The sequence below is a fragment of the Crassostrea angulata genome, chromosome 10 (genome assembly GCF_025612915.1).
Source record: "Crassostrea angulata isolate pt1a10 chromosome 10, ASM2561291v2, whole genome shotgun sequence".
Taxonomy (NCBI): Eukaryota; Metazoa; Mollusca; class Bivalvia; order Ostreida; family Ostreidae; genus Magallana; species Magallana angulata.
In genome coordinates this window covers 51,069,139-51,094,780 of record NC_069120.1, presented here as the reverse complement: position 1 = coordinate 51,094,780, position 25,642 = coordinate 51,069,139, and the positions used below count along the sequence as shown (strand labels likewise).

The following is a 25,642-nucleotide window of genomic DNA, read 5'->3' as shown; positions in this document are numbered from 1 at the left end:
CTCAATATTCTGCTTTTTTGATTTTCCTGAAAGTATTTCTTTATTCTCAGATTTCATAACAAATGGCAAACTAAGTGGAAAGTACACTATCAGTATTTTATAATATGTTTCAAATTCCCAAATTGTCATTAATGATTAGTAAAGATTCATATTTTGCTATAAGACTTTTCTTCATTCTCCATTATCTAATTCATTATAAACTATCAATATTTCTTCTACTAAGGAACAAAGTGTTGTAATTACCTTATACCATTTACGAAAAGAATTTACTACTCGCCCAACATTTTGCTGTTTTGATAAATTGTTTATTCTGAAATATACGGAATATATTACATGTATATTCTTTTTAAAATAAGAATGTATTTAACATTAACCTGCGTAAACACATTGAGTTGTATTTTATCGTGGATGTTTTAGATGTACGGTGGTAAGGTAATTGCATGCCTTAATCAATATCCAAGTACACGTTACAATCGGTATTTAAAACAAATGTATAATATTTTAAAGATTAAATTTATAACAAGGAAAATTTCATTACGAAAATAAATGATGAAAATTATTCTTTATTTGTGCTGTATACTCACCGACTTATTTCAAGTGTATATGCTTTTTCATTAGTATTTGACATTAAAAGTTGGCAGTTTTATTCTTTGCCTCATAACAGGGTACAATGATTTTTTATATATTTTCCTTGAACAATTCTACTATAAGGTCAATTTGGTCGAATCAAATTGAATTAGTTTTTAATTTTTCATTATTTGCATATTCAAGAAAAACTTGTTGAATATTTAAGAAAATCCTTGCTTACAATGTGTTACATTTATCTTAATTAGTCAGTTATACATTTTTTGAAAACTGTTACCTGTGTAAAATTTAAATTAATTTACATTTGGTGGGGCAGTGAAATAGCAATGCAGATATCTGGTTTCAGTGTGCGTTAAACCTACGCAAAAAAAGAGTTAAACTTTTAACAAAAATTCAGTATTAGTATTGGTAATAAGCCTATCGTTTAAAAAGTGTAAGTGTATGATAGAACTTCCTCCAAGATGCTTTTTATCCGTTGAAATTATCAGAACTCCCCACGTCTTCGCAAAATTGAACAAGTCTTTTGTAAAACACTTGCAGTTTTGAATCTTTTACAGCTTGAATCTTTATTTATTCTGAATTGGTTTCTCATAAAGCACTTGCAGTCACACTCAGTATATTCAACTTACCAGCTTTAGACAATGTAATAACGGATTCAAACAAGACTTCTTCTGAAGATGATGTCATATTGTCTTCAACAAATGTCACTTCTGTAATTGAACACTTTTGAAGTTTTAATAAGAAACAGTTATTGAATTCAATTCCGAGAAAAGAGAATCAAATGATGAATGTTTTAAGCATATAATACTTTAGTTTTCCAGTTTTCTTATCTTTAATATATAAAATTACAAATTTATGAAGTCTAATAAAAAATAAAATCATTTGAAACAGTTTGAAACATATTTGTTCTTAAACAAGGAAATACTAATAGTAGTTAAGCAAGAGTAAATCTGCAGGGGAAAATTTAAAAGAAAAAGAATATATATATATATATATATATATATATATATATATATATATATATATATATATATATATATATATATATATTCCAGAAATAATATGTTATGATAAGAAATTACTACATATGTATGAAATATAAATAGTACGAAATTAAAAATATCACTTATAGAGTATTACTAAAAATAACAATCTGCTATGATACATATTAATATAGTTTACTTGAAGTCTACCTATATCATTTGTAGCCATATCATCCCCATTAACATTTCCTTCTATTATTAACAGTTCATCCAACCCATTTTGTCTCAAAACTTTCTCAAATTCAATCATATTGTGGTCATCTTGAAGAATAAACTGAAGAAAATGGCTCATCCTCTGTCTGCGATTACCATTTTTGGGCAAAATTTTTTCCATCATTCCATCTACATCTCCAATACACTTTGATAATGTATCTCTAGCTAATTTAATTTGCATTTCATCAAGAATTTGTTTGTACTTAGCCGTTATTTTCTCTCTGATATTTTCTGCAATACAAAATAGATACTGTTTTAATATACATAAATAAAATTTAAGTCAATAAACTTGCAGATATGTGTTCATGAAATGTCTGGTAAGTTCTTGCCTGCTTTGTTATGAATATCAGGAGGATCAATCAACTGCACAATATGACTATATCCAAGATCATTCAAGATCTTCACAAACTCTTCAACCACCTGAGAATCTCCATTTTCAACAAGTGACAACAGATTTTCAACTCTTCCAGAACAACCATGAGCTTTTTTAACAAATTCAATGTCATTTTCGGTAAAGATTTCTGATTTTGATAACAGGGAAGCTAAAGCCTTCGGCTCTAATTCATTGAGAAGATCATTTCTGTATGCCTTCACTCTTTTTTTGATCAGTGCAGCGTTTGTAATTTCCCCATCTAAATCAAAATAAAAGGATTTGATCATGCTTAATAATATTAATATTTCGCATACTCTTGAGACTATTCCTTAATCTTATTTAAACCGTGTGGTAACTTACCTGGCTTTCCTTCTACTGAATTAGCGTAACAAACGTTGACCCTGATTTTTAACGGTTCTGTGTCATTTAATATCTTTTCAATATCGACTTGTTTCAGCATACCATAAATCATTTCCACTAATTTATTGTTATGTTTGGCATTAAGCAAGGTTTGAACAGCTTGGTCAGTGATTGGTCTTAACTGAAGGACTACGGATCCGTGGGAAACAGTCTCGAGGTCCAGTTGATGTGTCATAACTTCACTCAAAATCCCAGTATTAGAGGATTCATTATATAAAGCTTGTTCTATCCGAGATTCAGTGTGACCCTCTTCTGTCAGCTGAACTAAAATGGTTTTATTTTGTATATGACCTGGAAAAAAGTTAACAAATATTATCTCACTAATCAAACGGAAAGTGCCAATTAATCTATTTTTTTTTTTCGTAAATTGGATACACACATAGAAAAGATGATCTTCGTAAAAGATATAATTCATTAAAAATAGAATTACTCATCAATGTTTAAAGTTGTAAGAGTTTTACCTGATATTTTTTCTACCCTGTTAAATACTCTCATTTCCGGTTGATTTTTCTTTTCTGAACAAATAGAATATATATATATATAATTTAAAAATAATAAATATCCAGAATAAAATCACAAATTGATCCTATTAACCTCAAACGTTTTCGCCATTCCTGGCTCTTCAGGCAGTTATGTATATATATATATATATATATATATATATATATATATATATATATATATATATATATATATATATATAAAGCACTGAATAGAATCAACAACACTAGGCATCTTTAAAGTGTCGGATCTAATATATAGTTACTAAGCCAGTAAATTGAATATATAAAGCACAAAAATGGCTAACGACACGAACAATAGAAATTGTCAGATTTCCGGGGCAACCAGTTCCTTCTTCAGGACCAAAAAATAAATTACATGAGTAGAAAACAATGAACACAAAATTTAAAGCTACTACTAAACTTCTTAAGAACAGCTACATTATAAACATTTGTTCAAATTCTTAAAGAAGGTGTTAATGCTGTCGCCGATCGCTCTAAAGCCTTTAGAGCGATCGGCGACAGTTCGCATGATGTTTTATTACTACGCCATTTTTTCAAAAGATTAAAGATTTTTAGATCTCTCTTTTCTGAACAAAAAATACTTTTAATAAATAATGTTATATATTCATTTATTGGTGAAATTCCTTATTATGTCAGGTTAGTTTTTTAAAGATTAAAAAAAATCTACATTTGATAGTCGCCTCTTATGTGCACGCGAAACCATTTTCTTGGAAGGATATGCTTTTTTACAACACCAGTAAAACGATTATAATATAAGGGCTTTTTAAACATTTTACTCAGCATGTCCTAAAAGCACATGAACGTTATAACGTTAATTTTGAATAAATATTCAAAAAGGTTATAACGTAGCACAATTAATATATAAAAATAAAATGCTGAGCAAAGGCATGCATTTCAAATTGTATTGGGACTCGTTGCGTTAAGAACACAGATTTAAAAAGAAAAAACAACAATTTTATTAGTAGAAGATAAAACATACCAGCTTGAATAATTTCTGAAGCAGGTCTTTTAAGTTCCTCGAGAACATACATATATTCATCTTTTTGGAGAATGTACAAGAAAAAATGAAAGCAGTTTTCATTCCCCTCAACCGTTTCAAGAAGACGTTTTATCTGTTTTTTTCGCCGTCCATTCTCTGTAATCATGTCATGATTAAAAACCTCTAATGCTTTTTCCTCAAACAAGAAGTCACATATATCTAAAGGTTCCAGTTGATCTCGCAAAAATTGTTTATGCTCTTTAAGGCATGCTATTGTCAGAGGTTGAAGACTGGGAGACAAAGTCGGCTTACCTGATAATAAATATGGTAGAATCAAATATAGTATAAAATAAAATCTCAGGTGGAATCTAAAACTTTTCATCAGTAACCAAAAAGGATTTCTTGAATAAAACGATTTATTTCATTGTACTTTATGATACTTCAAAATAAATAGTAGGTAAAAAGAATCACACTGCTTAAATCAAAGTACTGAAGTATTGACGGGAGTTGATTTTATCGATTATTAATTATTTTGAAATCAACGATATGTTATTTTGCATGGCAAGTAGTTTCCTATGTATATGAATTACGCACATTTTTATTAATATGAATTCTCCCACAGGAATTTCGTGAAAACCCAATATGAAGCATGTTGTGTAATATTCAAAGAATTATTCCATCAAACTACATATCAGTTATCGAAATAGTGAGGAGAAATTGTATGGACCCAAGCGAAATTGATCTCTAGTCTTATTCAACCAGACTCTCAGCTGTCTACGTTAATCTCCGACAAGCAAGAGATACTCTCTGATTGTCGGAGATTAACAGAGACATCCGAGCGTTTGGTTGAACGAGACTATATTGAACTCTGACGTAGGAATAAATAAAATATACGACTTCAAAAAATATCAAAATTATCCGTACCGTTTAAAATCTGACTTTTTAAAAGGTATCAATAGATAAGTGTCGTTGAAAAACAATGCTTAAGAACATTACATCGAATTTATCGGTTAGAACTATATGTTGTCAGCGGTGTTTCACTTTCGGTTTGCCCGAGTAACTGCATAGGAGAGTTGATTAAAATCAACTCCCAAAAAGAAATGAATTTCATAAATTCATTTCTTAAACAAAATATTAATGCCTTTTATGAAACATTTACATATCAATTAAATATGTATCTAACCATAAGACTTAATATTAAACAGATACTTATACACGAAGGATTTTTCCCCTTTTAATAATGCACATGTTCATTTTAATTAACAAATATTGTCATTTATTAAGCAAACATTACCTCTTCGCAATATCGCCTCGCTTCTACTTTTCATTTTTTGTATCAAATCTATTCTTTTCAAATAAATTTCTATTGCCTTGAAAAGTTCCACGCAAGCAGATGTTCCTTTCATTATAAGGATTTTCAGCAGCTTGGATTTTTTGCGCCTGACACTTGTAGTACTGTGTATGTCGCTTAAATTTGATTTATCAAGCATATTTTCAATGATGGTTGTAGCAAAGTCAATGTCCGGAAGTTCGTCTTGAAGAAGAGTAAAGCTGTGTTGTATACAAAGAGCGTAATCGGCTACAAAAAAAAATATTGTCTGTGGTTACAGAGAAAAATCTACGCTAGCTTAAAGTACAACAAGTGAATGTTACTTACAGAGTTCGTTTTTAAATACTTTATCCGTTCGTAATGTATCTAACACTGTTGTATACTCCAAGGACTGTAACGTACACCAAAAAGGTTCATACAAGTCATTTTTTTTCTTCAATATCTCCAGAAGTTCTCTGAGTCTTTTATACTTTTGTCTGAGGTCTGTTATATCATCGTGGTCACTAAGGGTAAGGTGACCTTCTTGAAACATTTCATCTGCAATTTCACGAGGCTCGAGTTCCCAGTAAAGAAAAGCAGCGTGTTTCTGCAACAGTTGTTCTGTTGGTATAAAAGGAGTTTCCCTCTGCAAAGCACCTGGAAAATCAAACATTATGGAAATGCTAACTTAATTGTTTATATGGATACTTAACAAGAGGAATATTTTCCTTTTATTAATATACCCATTGGTGTCGACTCTCTATCCTTCCTCTGAACCTCCAAAATTTTATCAAAGATTTTTTTATGACAAGGCATTTCTCCAAGGAGTTGAACAAATTCTTTGCATCTTTTTTTCTTGATGATGAGTTTGATGAGTCTTTCATTTATAAAATGACTGGCCCCGTCTTTACACACATAATCATCTTTTTCGTTTTCAAGAAGTAGTTTTCGCTGCACAAGTTCATCTTGCAAAATGTCAAACATGAGATTTTCTTTTATGAACCCAAACGCTTTTCTGACGGCTTCATCTGAAAAAATACATAAGTTTAAACCTTAAAAATTTACTCATTGAAGTAATTAAAGCCTTATGTGTCGTTTTTAACGCTGTTTTTGCTATGTTGGCGACCCGACCCAATTTTTTTCACTGTGATAATATACAAAGTTAAATATCACTGCAAATTATACAACTTAAGGTGGAATGTTACATCGTCACAACATGTATGATTCCCATTTGAAACGACAGTTTGTTCTGATAAAATTTGTTTGGGTACAAAATAGATATATACCGTTAAAGATAGAGTGGGACACCTACATGTTCTCTATGGATCTGTTATTCATGAGTTCGAATCCCACTGGGGATTTTTAAAAAAAATTATGTGTCCAAAAAATTTTAAAACATATTTTTTGGTTAAAAACAATGTATTGTAAACTTTAAAAATTCCAAACCAGTGAATGTATCTTAATTATGATGTACTTTAAATACGATATTTCATTGTGTTTACGAAAAGTTTAAGCCCTGGTACACCCTATGAAACAAAGATATTGTTATTAAGCATCATTAAAAGAATTTATATCTTAAATGTCATAAACCTGTAGGCACCTTTCATTTACTAGATCTTGACCTTAAAGCAAATTATATCATTGTTTATTACTCATAACTTACGAACGGTTGTCACATCTACACAATTATGGTTGATATCATTGGTGGAAAGAGTGCTGGTCCGTGTACTTTCAAGAGGCATATTCGCCATTGGCAATACTTGGGTACATTCAACAGCCATACAAAATCCTAAAAGTATAGCATTCATAAAAAGCTTATCTTCTAGGGAGATTTTTTTGGGAGATCTGAATCCAATTTTTCAACAGTTTGACTACACGCAGGTATTTAGGACACACATATTCTGTACATGTTTGAACTGACAACTGCTTTATCAGAAAAATAACATCAAACATTTGTGCTATACCACCATCTTGTTTTTCAAAATTCACTTTGGAATTACATTTTGGCAACGGCATTTCAGTGTTACTTTTGATGTACTTATTTAGTCAAAACCCAATATGAGATATTGAATCTTGATAGATTATTTTACAAACAAAAACAAAATTTAGTGCAGCATGATTTATTTCTCAAATTTTTTTGAATATACCTTTTGATGTAAAAATTAAAAAGATAACTGATACATATTTATGGTGATCGACTTCAGCTTAATAGCGCAGCATAGTAAATTCAATCATCATATTTTGTTATTTTGAGCAGATAATTCTTCAAACAAAATATTGGTTTACCATTGTCAAATTACAGATCAATTTCTTCATGAGATCATGAGAAACAATTTTGAAATTATCAAAATGATAAAATTTGTTTTATGATTAATAATTTAAATAAAATGAGAAAAAAATATCAAAGAAGTTGAATTGGGTTGCAAATATTCCCTTTGGGGAGCGAAGAGCAGATCGTTATTAATTTCAATGTCAAATCTATATATAAATTGTTCTTTCATCAGAAATTTATTTGGAATACGGATATTAATTTAAACTTCTTGTATCTTATGAATTAGTAAAAATCTATGGGTACCACCTTTGCTAAACTATAATCCGTATTGTCAAATGGGATCATGGTTATGATAGATACTTATTTTTTTTAAGTAAATATTTTATGTAATTGTTAGTGCATAATGCAGGTGGTATATTAATATGCATTACATTAACTTTTTAAATTTGTTTTGTTATCATTGTGAAATATGTTCAGTTAACCGACAATTATTAAATACATTGTAATACCTTTACAGTGATTTTCGTTTATCCAAACGTTTGTGGAGCCAGTGAACCATGTACCTTGAAATTTAAAACACAATGATCATTATAACAAGAACGTGAAGTAAAGACAGGAACATATCAAGTAAGGACAAATCATTTCAATTTATTGTGTTACCTCTTCGTCTGTCTTTATACTTCTACGTATGGAGGCATGTTCATACCCGATGAACTCACAAAAGGAGGTTTGAAATACCATTCTAAAATCCTCGTAAGATAGCCTGCATTGCGAGGAGCTTTAACCTGAATAACAGATATTTAAAGCTGCTTGGTCCGATTTTTTCGTAATTACAGTATCAAAATTTTGGTCATACAAATCATTTATCTTACAAAGTTATGGACTTTCTCCTATTTACACCAGCAGAATCAATCTCCTTTCTAAGTTAGAAATATTCAAAGTAAACAAAAATAATTTCTCTTTGGGCAAACGAAAAAACAAACCAAAATGCATCACGGGAATGTTTAGAAAAGGAAACCGCATGGTTTCATCCCCCGAATGATTGGGGTTATCCAACCCGCATGCTTTGCATCGATTGTAAAGAAAGCAGGCTTTAGAAATATTGGCGAACAAAACGTACACATGTTTATTTGTAATTTGTCTGATCATTTGTCTGACCATTTCGACCTTTATTTAAAGCGACGTCAAATTCGTAATACAAACACACCCGTATCGTCGTCAGGGGTGAAATTTAACATGAGGCGAAATAACGCGGTACCTTTTAATGTCGTATGTTTTGTTAGCAGATTTTGTACGTATTTTTCTTCATTGAAATTTGGCTTAATTGACTGGGTAAACAACTGCAATGTCTATTATTATACATATACTAAGCATAGCCATCGTTTAAAAGCGTGCATAAAATTTGGTATAAAATCGGACCAAGCAGCTTTAACAAATAAAATTAAACACGACTACAAGACAAACAAGACAAACCTGTGCATGCATGTTTTTTGCTAAAGAAATCTTCAAATGATAATTATGAAAATTAAGATTTAATTTGACGTTACTGATTTTGTGTAACCTTTACTTGATGACGTCTCAAACTGTCCAATACACAAAACACTGTGTCAAATTGATTGATACCGGTGTATTATAAAGGTCAATTAGACAACTAAAAACAGAAAACATCTTGGTATGAACAAATAACATTGTTTTAGATCTGTTCATAGTAGATTCCGATCATTATTACTCGATGAAGTTGCTAATAAGATCGTTATATAAGATGACAAAAAGTTGTTTGCCTGCTTTATTTAATGAATGTCCCTCAGTACTATTTTGCAGTGACCATATTTCGATAATTATTTTTTCCACGACAAATTCTGTTAAAACGTTAATGGTAATTATTGTTTAAGTAGGGTATGAGTATTTTCAGAACTTTGAATAAAACATATATTGCGCATGCGCAAAGTCCAAACATATTTTAGAGGCATTCGCATCTTATTGATATCATTTTGTAAACGGTTGTTGAAGGTTTAATTTTTTTATTAGCTCATCACCCTACCTCCACCTTTGATAACTTCCGTCATTAATTTTTTTAATAACAGGACAGGGCGATGACACCCCATCTTGTTATGTATCTTTTCGGGTTCCTGTCACATTTTATACATCTAATTGTATGCTCTTTTTTTATGATTGAGGATTCCGTAAAGTGGTTAGAGAACTATGTGTTGCATTTAAAATCTTTAAAAAGTGCCAGTGACATTTTAAATTTCAGAAGATTAGTCTATAAATGGACGTCGAATCTTTTCTTTTTGAATTTTAGTACTTTCATCCACAAAAAAGTAAATACATCATTGGTCAACATCATACGAACCTTGTTAAGGATTCTTATTCTTCACTGTCCGTTTACTTCCGATAAAAGTCTAATTATTCGGCTTGGTATTTAAAGTGTTTTGCTTACGTCATCATTGCAGAATTACGGTTCGTTGCATGCTTAATTATCAAGTTTCGATTTGATTTCTTCGAACTTTGGTGGTTCAAGGTCTTTCACACAGTGAAGGAACGGATGTGTACCGTTTTGGGTAGCGCTGTTTGTCGAAGCGAGAGAACAATTAGCGCTGCGTACAGTATTTTTATCGTAGGGTGAAAATACGTAAATAGCTAATATCTTGACGGACAGTGTCTCGCTTTTTATGCAATAGTAAACTAGATTAAGTTTAAACTCCCCATTTCTATCCTTAGTTATATCATTAAATTTCTCTATCGGAAAAATCGTATTGGATCAGAACAGTACAAAATTTCAATAAGAAATTGAATCACAATATCTAGATTTTTTTCTTTGACAAAAAAATAATGTTTCTTGTTGTAAACAAAAATTCCTGACATGTTGAGACAAAAAACTTACATGTATGAAGAAAGCAATAAATTCTTCGAAACCTAATTTTTTTTAGCTTACCTCGATATTGTCCACTGTACGCGTAGCTCTTACTTGTCTGTACGGGTAGCTTCGATCCGCAGTTAAACAACTGTGCGCGTAGTTCTAAACATACAATGAGCTATTCTAGGTTCCCACTGGCGATAAATAACACTACGATTGACAAATCGAAACTAATCGTTGAACTTCTGTATAATTTAGACTTAGGTACGAGATGATGCGAGTCGATACGTGCTTACGCGATTTATTGAGCTTTGAAACAGTAAGGTCCAAATAGACATATTTTAGGTGATGCAATCTATCACGATCTCATTGTCCGTTTAGATACGTTAAAATACGTTCCGATAAAATAGCCGATAAAATAGCCAACATATAATTTTCGATGTGATCTCGATCTGATCCGAACATTACAACACGAGTCGCTAATTTGTGTACGTGCATATGAATTCGTGTTGTAACGATACGCTCATTACGAACCGGTGTCCTTTGTTGCGATAGGGCATGATTATGATAGCGGTTCTTTTCACGATCAAGATGAAAGATGACCACGATTTAGGTAACGATTTGGATCCTGACGTCAGTATCTACATGTATAAAGCCCGAATGACCATATTGACAAATCTCAACAGTCCCAATCTCCACAATAGACTTCTAAATCCTTTGATATTTGATACAATTAAGTACAACGATTACTCTACGATTAAGACAACGATTGTAATGATGATTGAAGTTTGTATTTTGATTTCTATATGCAACAGGCGTATGACGCAGATTGAAGGATATTACTGACAAGTGTAATGCGCCATATTGGTTGAATTTGTTGTAAGCTTAGATGTTGATGGACCAATCAGGAGACGGAGAGGATAGCAAAATAATTTTATAGCTGTCAGTTTTAAGTGAAACTTCTAGCTAATGCGACACATTGAAATAAAAGATGGCGGTGATGTGTACCTTCTTTATTAATGGATATAGACGGTTTTTATCTTTATTATGAGAAAAAATATATAACGTCAGGTGCGTGTGCTATATGCCCAGAATGTTTTGTCTGGAGCACAGTACTTTGCATTTCAGCAGTTTTTCTGCAATAAACACTCCTTTGGCGTGGACGTCGCAAAGTAGACATTTTATTGTATCGCAAAAAAATTAAAAGAAATGTTAATGAATTAATATTTTTTTCACACAAACCATGATGTTTGTGGGTCATACTCGAAGGTCATTTTGCTTGCCTTAACAATATTACACATATAACATGATTCTAATCAAGATGTGAAAGTTTTTTGTTCTATTAATCTTTGTATAATTATGACTTCCGAGTTCTCCTTGCAATTTCTGTCAGCCACCCCACCCCCCTTTTTGAAACCAATGCAACGTATCTGTCACAAATAACTAGTTTTACTTGATTTCTTTAAGAATTCCTCCTCCTTTCAAAGGATTATTGCAGAATAAATATTATTCCATTTGTGATTTGCTTTTTGTAACATTGAAATACCTGCAAATAATTTTTTGATATCCATAACATCCACATCTCTAAAATACCGTTTAACAGTATCTTAACCTGCAAGGCGTAAGGATGTCAAACATAATTTCCCTTAAGATTCATCCCAATACATATACATGTAGCTGAGGAAAATCATTTCCGAATTTACCCTTGAAATGAAGTGTGATTCTGCCTGCGAAGGGTGTTGAAAAAAAATAGTTAAAAAACATGTAAATTATATAACCCTTACATCACCAACATTTTGAAATTACTCAACCCAGTTCTCAACTCAAATTCATGAAAGATAAGTGCATAATTCTGAGGTAATCTAGTTCTCTCAGATTTCCCCAACATTCGTAATAATACAAGGGAACATCAATGATATGCTTATCCATTTCGTGAGTGGTAATTTTTAAACACATGCACAAACCACAGGGGTCAAGCCCGTTTTAACATTAATTTCAATGTAACCATAAATAAGGAAAGGGGTCGAACTCTGACCCAGATAAAAAAAAACTACAAGCTCGATTCAAAAGCCTAATAAATCAATTATTTTTTATAACACTTGCAATATGCGTGTATTTTTCAAAAAAAATAATGTCTAAGATACACTCATGCCGAATTTCAAGTTGATGGGTCTTAAAGTAGCGAAGATATACGTCATTATTCTCTCGAATTCGCCAGTTTATTTTTACTCGGACATTTACCGGTCCAGGGCTCACGATGGGATTTTGCCTCTGACAATAGCAGTATTGCAACAAGTCGAGAAACATTCGCACTAATCTTTTAAAATCTCACATCAAATGCACGCTACTTACATCCTTAAATTCCGATAAAATTCCGTAAATACTCTCCAAACTTCACTTTTATTCTGCAGCCATATCAACTTCTTCTGACCAGACCGGCCATTGTGATAGAAAATGTTAAACTCAATTTCATTGGTTAATATTCCTGATGGTCCAATCAGAATCAGTATTTCTCGAAGACGTCAAAATGGCTGGCCCTGTCAGAAGTCAATGTGGCTGCAGAATAAAAGTTCAGTTTCGAGAGTATTTACGGAATTTTATCGGAATTTAAGGATGTAAGTAGCGTGCATTTGATGTGAGATTTTAAAAGATTAGTGCGAATGTTTCTCGACTTGTTGCAATACTGCTGTTGTCAGAGGCAAAATCCCATCGTTAGCCCTGGACCGGTAAATGTCCGAGTAAAAATAAACTGGCGAATTCGAAAGAATAATGACGTATATATCTCCGCTATTTTAAAACCCATCCACTTGAAATTCGGCATAAGTGTATCTTAGACATTATTTTTCTGAAAAATACACGCATACTGCAAGTGTTATAAAAAATAATTAATTTAATAGGCTTTTGAAGCGAGCTGGCAGTTTTTTTATCTGGGTCAGAGTTCGACCCCTTTCTTTATTTATGGTTACATTGAAATTAATGTTAAAACGGGCTTGGCCCCTGTGGCACAAACTATATATTGTGAAATTCAATACTGTAATGCAACCTGCAATTCTCTGGAGGTACCTAGCGTGCACCATACACTAAATGACCGCAAGCACCTAAATTAGGGATTCTTTTAACTCCTAACATCCTTTGCGTCTTATAATGTTTCTTATATGAATAAGGTAGTTTTACTTATTGGGGGAGGGGAGGGGGGTCAAAAACAATTTGTGTTTTTCGTCATTTAAAAAGTATTTAAAAACTGTCCATCCATACCAATGTCATTCTGTTTAGTTAACTTATCATCCGAAACCATTTTTCTCCAAAGCAAACTTCACAATGCTTTTAACAGAACTACCCGTACAGTGAAATCAGAATGCTTTTGCGATACGCATACAATATGTAATAATTACATCTCGTAATGTTCTTGTGATTTTTCTATTTTATTTGCAATAGCATCAGAAGCAAGGTCAGATTTTTCTCTTGAGTTAAAAATCAACCTATACATATCTTCGATTTAATGATAATGTTGTATTTTTTAAAAAATTAGTAAAACATGGATATAGCGAACACACTCACAATGAATTGACACTTATAATTTTCATTCCCCGTGACTTTATTACATGTTGTAAACTTGACGGATATAACGGATTTCGCTTATAACGAAGTATTATCGCCCGTCCCTGGCGCTCTGTTATAAGCGTGTTTTACTGCAATGATTTCAATCTTGAAGTGTGACCCTGGATATTGATTATCAAAATGTTAACTTGAAACTCATATTGCATAAAGAATATGTACTTTTATACTATTGACAGTTTATGACCAAACGTATTTTAATATTTATTTGCAATAGCATCAGAAACAAGGTCAGATTTTTCTCTTTAGATGTATATCTACCTTTACAAGTCCTCGATTCGGTAATAATGATTGTATTTTGTACATAATAATGATTTCAATCTTGAAGTGTGACCCTGGATATTATCAAAATGTTCACTTGAAAATCATATTGCATAAAGAATATGTACAACTTAAATACATTTGACAGATTATTATCCTAACGTATTGAATTGTTCCAGAAGCTTTTTAAATCCATTGATCAATTCATTTGATTATAATTACAAAGACATTGCTTCGACTGTGCGCAGAGCTACGTGTTCAATATGTTTACTCGCTTCGACGAAAAGCCTACACAAAACTGTACACTGCCATTCCTGCACTGTGTTTCAATAATGAATGGTTTTACCCGACCTTTACACATCTATTCGTCAATTTTTTATTTTTTTTTCATTTACGTTATTGTTCTCATTTATTACAATACAAATTAAGGTTATTGAAAAAAATGCCCTTTAAATGCAATCTCATTGCAATTAAACTAGAATCAATGGAATAATCTAAAAATATTTGTAGCAACAAATATCCGAGATGTTTGAAAATAACTTTATACACAAACAGGAAGCCCATGGGCCACAACGCTCACCTAAGCAACAATAGACAAAATAACATCAGGTTTACGTAGGCAAATACAAAATATCTGAACAATGTAGTATCATAGATCCTGTATATTTTTTTTTGTAAAGTTGGAGCAACCCCCCCCCCCCCCGCCCACCCGTTGGCCCCACCCTACTCCTAACAATTATGATTTTGACAAATTTTAAACTAAACTATCAGAAATGACAAGAGTTACAGCTTTTCTAGATTGTGTTTAAGAAAATGATTTTTTAAAAATTTCCCTATATGTTCCTTTGTAAAAATTTTACACCCCCCCCCCCAATTGTGGCCCCATCCTACCCCGAGGGATCATGATTTAAACAAACTTGAATCTTCTCTACCTGTGCATGCTTCCACACAAGTTTCAGTTTTTCTGCCCAATCCGTTTCTGAAAAGATCTTTAAAGATTTTTCTCTATATATTCTTATTTAAAATTCAACCCCCATTGTGACCCGACCCTTTCCCTGCGGGCTAAGATTTGAACAATCTTGAATCTACACTACCTAAGGATACATCCACACAAGTTTCAGCTTTTCTGACCAAATGGATTTTGAGAAGAAGATTTTGAAAGATTTTTCTCTATATATTCTAGATAGGTAAAAAAAAAAATTTCCCCATTGTGACCCAACCCTACCCTGCAGATCATAATTTGAACAAACTTAAATCTACATAACCTAAGGATTTTTCCACATAATTCGCAGCTTTTCAGGCCAATCGAGAAGATTAAATATTTTTTTCTACATATTTATATGTAAAATTCTATCCCCATTGTTGCCCCCCCCTACCCCCGGGGATCATGATTTGAACAAACTTGAATCTACACTACCTGGGGATGCTTCCATACAAGTTCAGCTTTTCTGGTTGATCAGTTTCAGAGAAGAAGATTTTTAAAGATCTACTTTATTAGTTCTAATATGCAAAATTTCGACCCCCCCCCAACCAACTGTTGCCCAACCCTTCCCCCTGGGGATCATGATTTAAACAAACTTGGATCTACTCTACCTGAGGATGCTTCCACACACGTTACGGCTTTTTTGTGGCTAATAAGTTCAGAGAAGATTTTTAAGGATTTACTTGAATCCCCTTTACCTAAGGATCCTTTGTGTCAAGTTTACTTGAAATCGGTCCAGTGATTTTGAGAAGAAGTCGAAAATTTTAAAAGTTTACGGTGAGACAGAAAGCCAGACTGACAGACGGACGCCGGACAAAAAGGGATCAGAAAAGTTCACTTGAGCTTTCAGCAACGGTTATTGAGATAATGATCGGAAAGTGAATCATTTACAGAATGACAGAAGAACGGAAGGACGGAATGACAAAACGGGGTTACACTACTGAGTATATGCCCCAGCCATTTCTTTGTATTCTTTTCCTCCAGCGTTATTAACTTGCTATACAGCACAAGGAAAGTTTTAAATATAAAAGGGTTACAGCACTTTTAAGATTTGGAAGCGTGTTGTATTTCTTTTGTCGACTTTACTGCATATAAAGATGACAGCTGAAAATCATCAGGACAAATTTACAAAAGTTGTTTAATGTACAAGGGCTGTCCAAAAAGTTCGTGGACAATCGCGTTTTTGTCATTTTAAACGGGTTAATATATGCATATTGTATACCAACATATTTGTCGTAAAATTCCAAATCAGATTAAAGTAGTTTTGAATGTTTTCATTAAAATCAAACTTAAATTTTACTGTATTAAAGTGTCGCGAAAAGCACGAACGGCCCATTGTCAAAATTGTCCAAACTTCGAGATTGAGTTTTCAGATAAGAATATTAACAGTATTTTTAATACGGGTAAAAACGTCAAAGTATTCAACTGTGACGTAGTCAGAATTGTGAACGTCATTTTCATACGTCATTTAAAGCCTTTTTTAATTGAGCAGAGGATATTTAAAGGAGTTTACGGCAAGAACATGTCTTTGAAAACGCCAGAAAAAGCGACGTCGGCGGATCGCATGGAACAGCGCGCCATCATTAAATTCTGCGTAGACTCGGGGAAAACACCTATCGAAACGAAACAAATGATGGAGAACACAAAAAGGCATCGACACATATCAAGATCACTAGTCTACAAGTGGCACAAACGATTTTCGGATGGAGTTTGCGATTTAAAAGACGCTGAAAGAAATGGAAGGCCGATAAAACGAAATCCCGCATTCATGACATTGTCATGAAGGACAGACGTCTGACGTTAAGAGAAGTCGCGTTAATAAGTGATGTTAGCAAATCTTCGGTTTTTAATATCCTCACTGAAGACTTCTGTATGAGTCGTGTTTGCGCAAGATGGGTGCCCAGACTTTTATCCGATGAGCGCAAAAAAAGACGAATGCAGACAAGTAAGGCTTTCATACAGAATTTCAAAAGAGGAGGAGAGAAGTGGCTTGACAGAATCATTACTACGGACGAGACTTGGCTGCATCATTTTGATCCAGAAACAAAAACAGAATCCAGCATTTGGAAACACCGGGGTTCACCAGCACCGAAAAAGGCGAAGGTTGCGAAATCCGTGGGTAAACAAATGTACATATTCTTTGCTGAACGGCACGGAATGATTTTGGTCCACGCTGTACCCTCCGGTCAGACGGTGAATGCTGCATACTACTCCAAGGTAGAGAACTACCCATTTCATCACATTTTAATTGTAATTACAGATTTAAAAACGTCCAAATCGCTACATTTAGCATATCGTAATTCATAAATTTAATACCCGGACATTCTAATCTTAATTTTGATTTATTTAATTACTATATATTAATAAACCCATATATTCTAAAGCCACATACAGTGTACCAAACGAAACATTGGTTTTATTTATTACAGGTGTTACGCCGCGACTTAGTTAAGGCAATTAAGAAAAAACGCCCTGCCATGGCTGTGGACCTTGGAAATATCATCCTACACCAAGATAATGCACCTGCACATACGGCAGCTTCCACGTGTCTGGAAATCGAACTCCTAGGATTCAATCTTCTTGCACACCCGCCATACAGTCCGGATCTTGCTCCGATGGATTTTGCAATTTTTCCTTTCATCAAATCACAGCTAAGAGGAGTAAGATTTGAGAATTCTGATGAACTTAAATATGCTACTCGAACCATTGTATCTAAAATCGACAGTAAATGGTATTCGGGTGTGTTCGATTCATGGCTAAGAAGGTGTGAGAAGTGTTTGCAGTGCAAAGGTGACTACGTTGAAAAGTAACAGAAACCAACGCGCTACGTACGACGTTATAAAAACGTCGTGTAACCGTCAGACTTGGCCGTGCGGCCTGTACAGGCAATGTTTTTGTAGTGATAACTACATTATGAGAATGTACATGGTTTTGAATTTTATACACATGCATAATTATAGTCTATATTAAAATATTTTAATACTTTTCTAAATATAGCGTCGTTATTTAGAATGAAATCACATGTGTCCACGAACTTTTTGGACAACCCTCGTACATGTATATACAAAATAATGAAATGTTAAAAAATATTTTCAAAAAATATTAAAGTTAAATTGAAGCAAGTGTATCAGGAGCTTTAATTTCTGTACCAATTTCACCTTCTAAAATTATAAAATAATAAAATATTGCTGCACAAATCCTATGCTCTTCCTACCTTGATAAGAATTTGAGAAATCTTACACTGGCACTGGACTATCAATTTTTACTCTGTTTTAACGCAAAACGTCACGAATAGTAACTAGGTCTACCATAAGATGCAAACGTTATGCACTCTGTGTAAACGACTCTTCCAAACGGGTACACACGTGTTCGATGTGCACGATAAGTAAGGCAGCACTATATGTAAAGATTATGTGTTGGTAATCCCTTCAACAAATAAACTATTTTTTGTGTTTTATTGATTATAGTTTCCTTAATTTTTTTTCTATTTTACAAACATATTACTACAATGTATAGTTCTATCATTTAAAAATCTGTGCAACCTGAATGCCTCGATCGGAGAGCAACCGACCGAAACTTTCTCGGTCGTCATATATAACCGAGTGGCAGTTGAGGAGCGTTAGAAACTACGCGTAATATTGCGACTATAAATGCTTTTGTAAACTGTTGTTGACAACCGGTGTAAACTCATTAAACCTTTTATTATGTTACTCTGAGCCACATGTGTAACGCGACAATAATTTTGACAAGCGTGTTTGATGTGACTTTTTATATGCCAAAAACTTTTCTTTATGCGAATACATATTTTTTTGGTAAATTTCATTTTTAACGGAAGTCATTTCCGATCGCTGAATATTACTTGAACTGGTGAGACTATGGCGATAAACAATACATATCTTTTATTGTACTAAGGCCCATAAGTGAGTATAATAGATGTACAAGTTTAGCTTTTAAAAAAAAGCTTACCGTCTTAAGAGCGAACCCGAAACAGCAGTTAGTAATTAAAGAAAATCTAATTCTTTTTTATATAAATGTCACATTCCTCTACATACCATGGCGTGTGGAACATTTTATGTCATTATGTGTCTTTAAAGCCTGCGTGTCTAAAACTGAGAAATGCGTACAAGAGCTTCTTCATTGATATCGACTATAGTAGGGTAAAAGAAGTCTTAAGAAGGGTCGTAGACTCGTATTATTTTGATAAAATCAAAGTTATATCGCTGCAATTAGCATTTTGTTTAACAAATATTACATGCAGTCTTACATATCTAAGGTACAAACAACTTTACCGATATTAGCCATACCACATCATTAATTTCTTTTTTTTACATTTTTGTATTTAAATGAAAATAATAAAAGAAAAGGAAGACGGTAATAAATGATGGTCAATAGAGCATGTTCTGAAATATTCGAATGTTAATTTTTAGTATGAAAACGGGGAAATTTATCATCTTTTTCATTTTCATTTTTTTTTAAAATAACCTTAAGGAAATCATGAACCTATATGCAGTCGGTGTCTGGAGCTTGTCCTGTATCTATGAAAACATTACGAAAGACCCTAATCTTTATCTAAATATATCTTTTTATTGTATGCGGATGATATCATCTTGTCCGAAAATCCAGATGATTTTCAACACTTTTTTTAAAATTGTAAACAAAGGTTAAATATATAAATCATTTTATGAAATATTCACTCTCTCACTTCTCACATACTCACATTTTCATCCCATATTGTAATATAAAATAAAGAGTAGGGTAGTTGCTTGTGATAGTTATGCCTAAGCGGTAAAACTGCAATCCATGTGAAAAAACCCCCAAACAAACAAACCAAAGAAAAAAAACCAACAGAATACCAAAAAATAAAAAATATAAAAATATTAAATTGATGCATTATTATACACATGTTAGTTCTAAACTGCCAGATGATTAATAAAATCATTTCAAGGAGACCATGCTTTTTCACATTCATCAATTTCTGATTTCTGAATATAAATATACTTTTCGGTCTTGTATCTTTGATTTAAATAGTGTAGAAGCGCTAAATGATTTGGCGTCTTACTTTGTTTTAAACATAAAAATATATATTGTTTTGTATATAGGATTACAAAGTTTAGAATTCTGTTTTCCCAGACAAGGGGATAAACACCAAATAATACATTACAAACATCAAGGCATTCATCAATTTCTGATTTCTGAATATAAATATACTTTTCGGTCTTGTATCTTTGATTTAAATAGTGTAAATGTGAATAGTTTTCCCAGACAAGGGGATAAACACCAAATAATACATTACAAACATCAAAACTAACAGTTTTGTCGCATTTCTCATATATATGTATACTAAGTGCATTCCATAGAGGCTGGATTTTCTTGCAAGTTGCAAAAAACATGTTTTATAGTTTCAGGCATATCATTACAGAAAGTACAGCAGTCAGAGGTAGTTATTCTGATTTTCATAAGATCATATTTAACTGGATGAATTCTATGGAGAATTCTATATTGTAACCAATTAATAGTTGAATCATTGGTAGTTTTAAAACATATTTTAAACACATCCTGTACACAGAGATCATTTGGCAAAATATCACATAGCTCAGCATTCCATTTGTTGATAGCTCTAAGTACACAATCATTTAAGGTTAAACATATGCATATATGCCTTGTTACTCTCTCTTTCAAAAAATAGACTCATAATAAAATGGCATAAATGTAGTGCAGTCTCGCTTCAAAGTAGACTTATCAATATACAAATATGTCAAGTATTTTGATATAACACCATTATATAACATTGGAGGTACAGTACAGCTCACGAGTATCCCGACACCCACCGTGTAAAAAACACGGTGGAAAACGGTCTGTGTCGCACCGTGCACACGGTGTGACACCGTGTATGTGTATTGGAAAATTCAAGAAAAAGCACCGTGTCGCACCGTGGCCGCCTGTGTAACTCCGTGGCCACTGTGTTACTCCGTGGATATCGTTACCTGAGACGTTGATAGATATAGCGTATGTTTAGAAATAAAGAAATTATGGCTAAACAAGGGTTGAAACATATACATCCTTTTCATATTTAAAAAAAAAAATGTCGACTTATGTTGCACGGACCCAGAAAGTTGTCGAGGCTGTCAACGTGAAGTTAATTTTTTTGTGATCTGAAAACTCGACGTAAATGGGTACCTTTTAATTCATTTGTTCTTAAATAAATTGAAATAAATTCACCAAAAATATTTAAATTCAAATCAATTTAATTCATCTTGTTTTTTTTCTTAACACACGTGATGTTGTAACTGACGATCCTATTAAAATGTCGGGAGCTTAAACGTCTTATTTCTGTTATCTGTAAACACTTTCTGATTTATTAATTAATTTACTGCCTTACTTTAAACCAATTAAAAATGAGAAATGAAAACATTTCAGACCATGTTTTTCTAAAAACATGTGCTGTTGATGTGCTATAGTAAATAACAACCCCATATTACCGGTGACTCGAATAATTTGGACTTCAGCTATTTATGTAGCAATAAATAAACAAAAAATCACTTTTATATTATAGATTATAGATAAATGCATGTACAAACTCTTGTTAAATTCTATTCAAGCATTGTACATGTATCAAAAATATACCCGCAGTTCATAAAATAATTTTCAACTTTATTTCCGTATAGTTCGTAATGGCCTCGTGATTTCACATGAAAAAATCTCACTCGTGCGATGTACGGAAGCTGATCAGATACACAGCATTGTCTTTCATCTTGGGTTCTATACACAACAGGTGTTATTGTCTGTCTCGTTAGGTGTCATTGGAATTTACAACTAACTGTGTGTATATTTGGACGTCTGAACAGGTGTACTCGAGATGCCGTTATTCACACCTTTCCGCGAACACCTGTTTGGTAACTCATCACAACCCGTCGTGTGTATGGTCTGAATATATCATCTTACTTCTACTTTGTTAGTTCAATGATTTTTCCTAATCTCTAACAAACAAAAAAATTGTCTGTAGATATGTACACAAACAACTACACGTAAGACTATCGGCGCGTGGATCCGGGGAACAATTCAGCAACTCTATAAATGCGGGAATTTCACAAAGTATTAACTTGCGATAAGAAATTATTTACCGGGTACACATACATGTATGTCCAAAAAAACCTGATTGATTAAAAAGATGAATGAGATAATACCGGTAACTTTTTGCAAGCATTTAGAATAAACACAACTTTACTGATGTGAAATAGCGTCGAAATTTTAACGAAAAATCTTATTACATCGTGAACTTTACAAACTTTTAGTCATTGTGTTGAAATCGTTATTAAAACCATGGATCTAAAATAAATGAATTAAATTCATACAAATAGAACTCTTATAATTCTAAAATGATTGCACAAAAGTACACATAGAGAGAGAGAGAGAGAGAGAGAGAGAGAGAGAGAGATTTTACAACTTAATATTCCAACCCTCATGCATGCAGTATAAAAATGCAGAAACTTAACATTTCAAACACTGAATACTTCATTGTTAAACATTTTTTCTATTTTGCGGACTTAAAAAAACAATAGAACGACATTTTTTCCATATCATGGAAGGAGCACGTGGTCTATCTCGCGGGCTGATTTGATTGATAGGGATAGCACGTGGACCCTGACTGCATATATTCTATCGCAATTTAAGGGAAAAGGGTTCAATATAATGGAAACTATAAATCTAACTTATTACACTGAATTAAAAGTAAAATGTAATTATATTAAATAATACTGGTATTCTCTCTCTCTCTCTCTCTCTCTCTCTCTCTCTCTCTCTCTCTCTCTCTCTCTCTCTTTTATGACGATCATTAAACAATCAAACAGCAATTATTGCAATACTGAGTAGTTTCTTGGAACACAAATAATTTCTAAACTCAAGTTGCTATAATGATGAAATAAAAAATTATCAAGTACCGATCCACGGATTCTTAGCGCTATGAATATGTACCGTGCGGTACTACATGGACAAGTACATCACACATATGTATAAAAGAAAGACAATTTGAAAATATATTAGATATAAAGCTGTATAATTATATTATTTAGAGAAAGTTCATTTGTTATCAACAACCCGTTAGATTTGTTATCGTTGAATAGAGTATACGTGAGAAAAGATCACAGTTATGGTTCTATGCACTATTGAAACTGCCAAACTACAGTAACTACGATTACTACTACGTTTAAAAACGGACTGAAACAAAAACTTATGGAACCTTTTATTTGAATTTTAAAACGGAAAAGAAAGTGTTAGTGTTTTAATTGATCAAACCTTTATGTGGGCGATATCGATTTTTAATATTAACAAAAATCAACCGTGTCAATCGCATGCGTCTGAAAATTGCGTGCATAAAAATTTTATTTATTTCTATTTCTTTGTCTTTTTCTTTGATTCTCTTACGTACATCAATAAATATTTTATTCTTTATAAGTTTTATTCCTAAATCCTCCTTTTTTCACAGGTAAATACCGCGTGTTACACCGTGTTATTGTCCGTGTTGCATCGCGTTGCACCGTGTCGCACCGTGTTTTTTCTCGTTCTTTGGCCGTAACAGAGAACAATAGATCAAAGGTACCGACACTTCCACGCTCAGCGTGGACTTTCAAACACGGTGGTCGGTGTTTTTGTCGGGATACTCGTGAGCTGTACTGTATATATGAAAAATGGAATCTTTTAGTAAAATCTATTCTTGACAATATGTTTCCATTTTCATTCAAAAAATCTCCAATGATTTTAACCCCTTTCATATACCAATCTTTGATAAATGCACATTTACATGCAATTTTTATATTTGGGTTGTACCACACAGGAACATTGAAAACATTCTTGGTATTTAATGAGCTTTTAATCATTTTCTTACTATAGCAGAGCCAAGAATTAAAACATCTTGCCAAAAAATAGTGTTTCTTTGAACAACCATGCATGATAGAAAATCATCACCAAAATCAATAAGTTTTTTTGCAAAGTTATTACCATTTATTGATAAAAAAAAGTCCATCCATGGTTTGTAGCCTTGAGTTAATTTCTTAATCCATGAACAATTAAGAGATGCAATGAAGTTAGAAATGTTAACCATTTTTAAACCACCCTTTAGGTAATCGAGAGTAACAATTTCTCTCTTAACTTTATCACACTTTGAATTCCAAATAAATTCGAACAGGCTCTTACTAAGAGATAGAATGACATCTTGTATTGGATTTGGAAGTGAAATAAACAGGTGGTTAAGGTTTGGAATAATCATACTTTTTACAACTGGGATCCGACTAATGGGAGTTAAAAATTCTCCTCCTCCATTGTTGAATTAGAGAAAAAACTTTTTGCAGTTGTTTGTTGTAATTTAGTGATGTCATTTTATCTAAGTCAACAGAAAATTCTATTCCAAGTAAATTAAAAGAAGTGGAGCCCCAATCGAGTTTCCAACGTGAATGGTGAACAACTTCATTAGAAATTTTTTTAGAACCTATCCATACAATTTTTGTTTTAGAGCTGTTTATCTTCAAACCTGAAATGTGTGAAAAAAATTCTAAAGTATCAAGAGCTGCGAAAAGTGACATTGGTGAACCATCTAAGATGAGTGAAGTATCATCTGCATACTGAGAAATCTTTGTTCATTGCCATTAACAATCATACCTCTAATATCAAAGTTTTGTTTTATGAGAATAGCTAAAATTTCTGCACATATCAAAAATAAGTAAGGAGTTATTGGGTCACCCTGTCTACATCCTCTTTGGATTTTGAACTGTTCTGACAGGAAGCCACATTGTAAAACAGAAGCCTTAAAATCTTTGTTGAGAATTGTTATCCAATTATAATAAAAAACTTTTTGCAGTTGTTTGTTGTAATTTAGTGATGTCATTTTATCTAAGTCAACAGAAAATTCTATTCCAAGTAAATTAAAAGAAGTGGAGCCCAAATCGAGTTTCCAACGTGAATGGTGAACAACTTCATTAGAATTTTTTTTAGAACCTATCCATACAATTTTTGTTTTAGAGCTGTTTATCTTCAAACCTGAAATGTGTGAAAAAAATTCTAAAGTACCAAGAGCTGCGAAAAGTGACATTGGTGAACCATCTAAGATGAGTGAAGTATCATCTGCATACTGAGAAATCTTTGTTCATTGCCATTAACAATCATACCTCTAATATCAAAGTTTTGTTTTATGAGAATAGCTAAAATTTCTGCACATAT

At 32.6% G+C, this 25,642-nt stretch overlaps 1 protein-coding gene across 1 annotated transcript; it reads right to left on the bottom strand.

The window, feature by feature from the left end:
- Positions 1-2,144: 2,144 nt before the first annotated feature.
- LOC128166032 (uncharacterized) lies at positions 2,145-8,505 on the bottom strand. Its single transcript, XM_052830945.1, has 10 exons — positions 8,379-8,505; positions 8,228-8,281; positions 7,110-7,235; positions 6,190-6,474; positions 5,795-6,103; positions 5,432-5,716; positions 4,138-4,449; positions 3,096-3,149; positions 2,575-2,925; positions 2,145-2,473 (listed from the first exon to the last, which is right to left on the bottom strand). The coding sequence occupies exons 3-10, from the start codon at positions 7,225-7,227 to the stop codon at positions 2,145-2,147; spliced, it is 2,043 nt and encodes a 680-aa protein (XP_052686905.1). The 5' UTR covers positions 7,228-7,235; positions 8,228-8,281; positions 8,379-8,505.
- Positions 8,506-25,642: the final 17,137 nt, after the last annotated feature.

What these genes read in the sequence shown, in the direction of transcription:
- LOC128166032 (XM_052830945.1), bottom strand. Translation starts at nt 7,227, where the DNA reads ATGGCTGTTGAATGTACCCAAGTATTGCCAATGGCGAATATGCCTCTT. An exon ending in TGTAGATGTGACAACCGTTC is followed by an intron (nt 6,475 to 7,109) that starts GTAAGTTATGAG and finishes GTATTTTTTCAG; the next exon opens with ATGAAGCCGTCAGAAAAGCG. An exon ending in CAGGGTAGAAAAAATATCAG is followed by an intron (nt 2,926 to 3,095) that starts GTAAAACTCTTA and finishes ACTTTTTTCCAG; the next exon opens with GTCATATACAAAATAAAACC.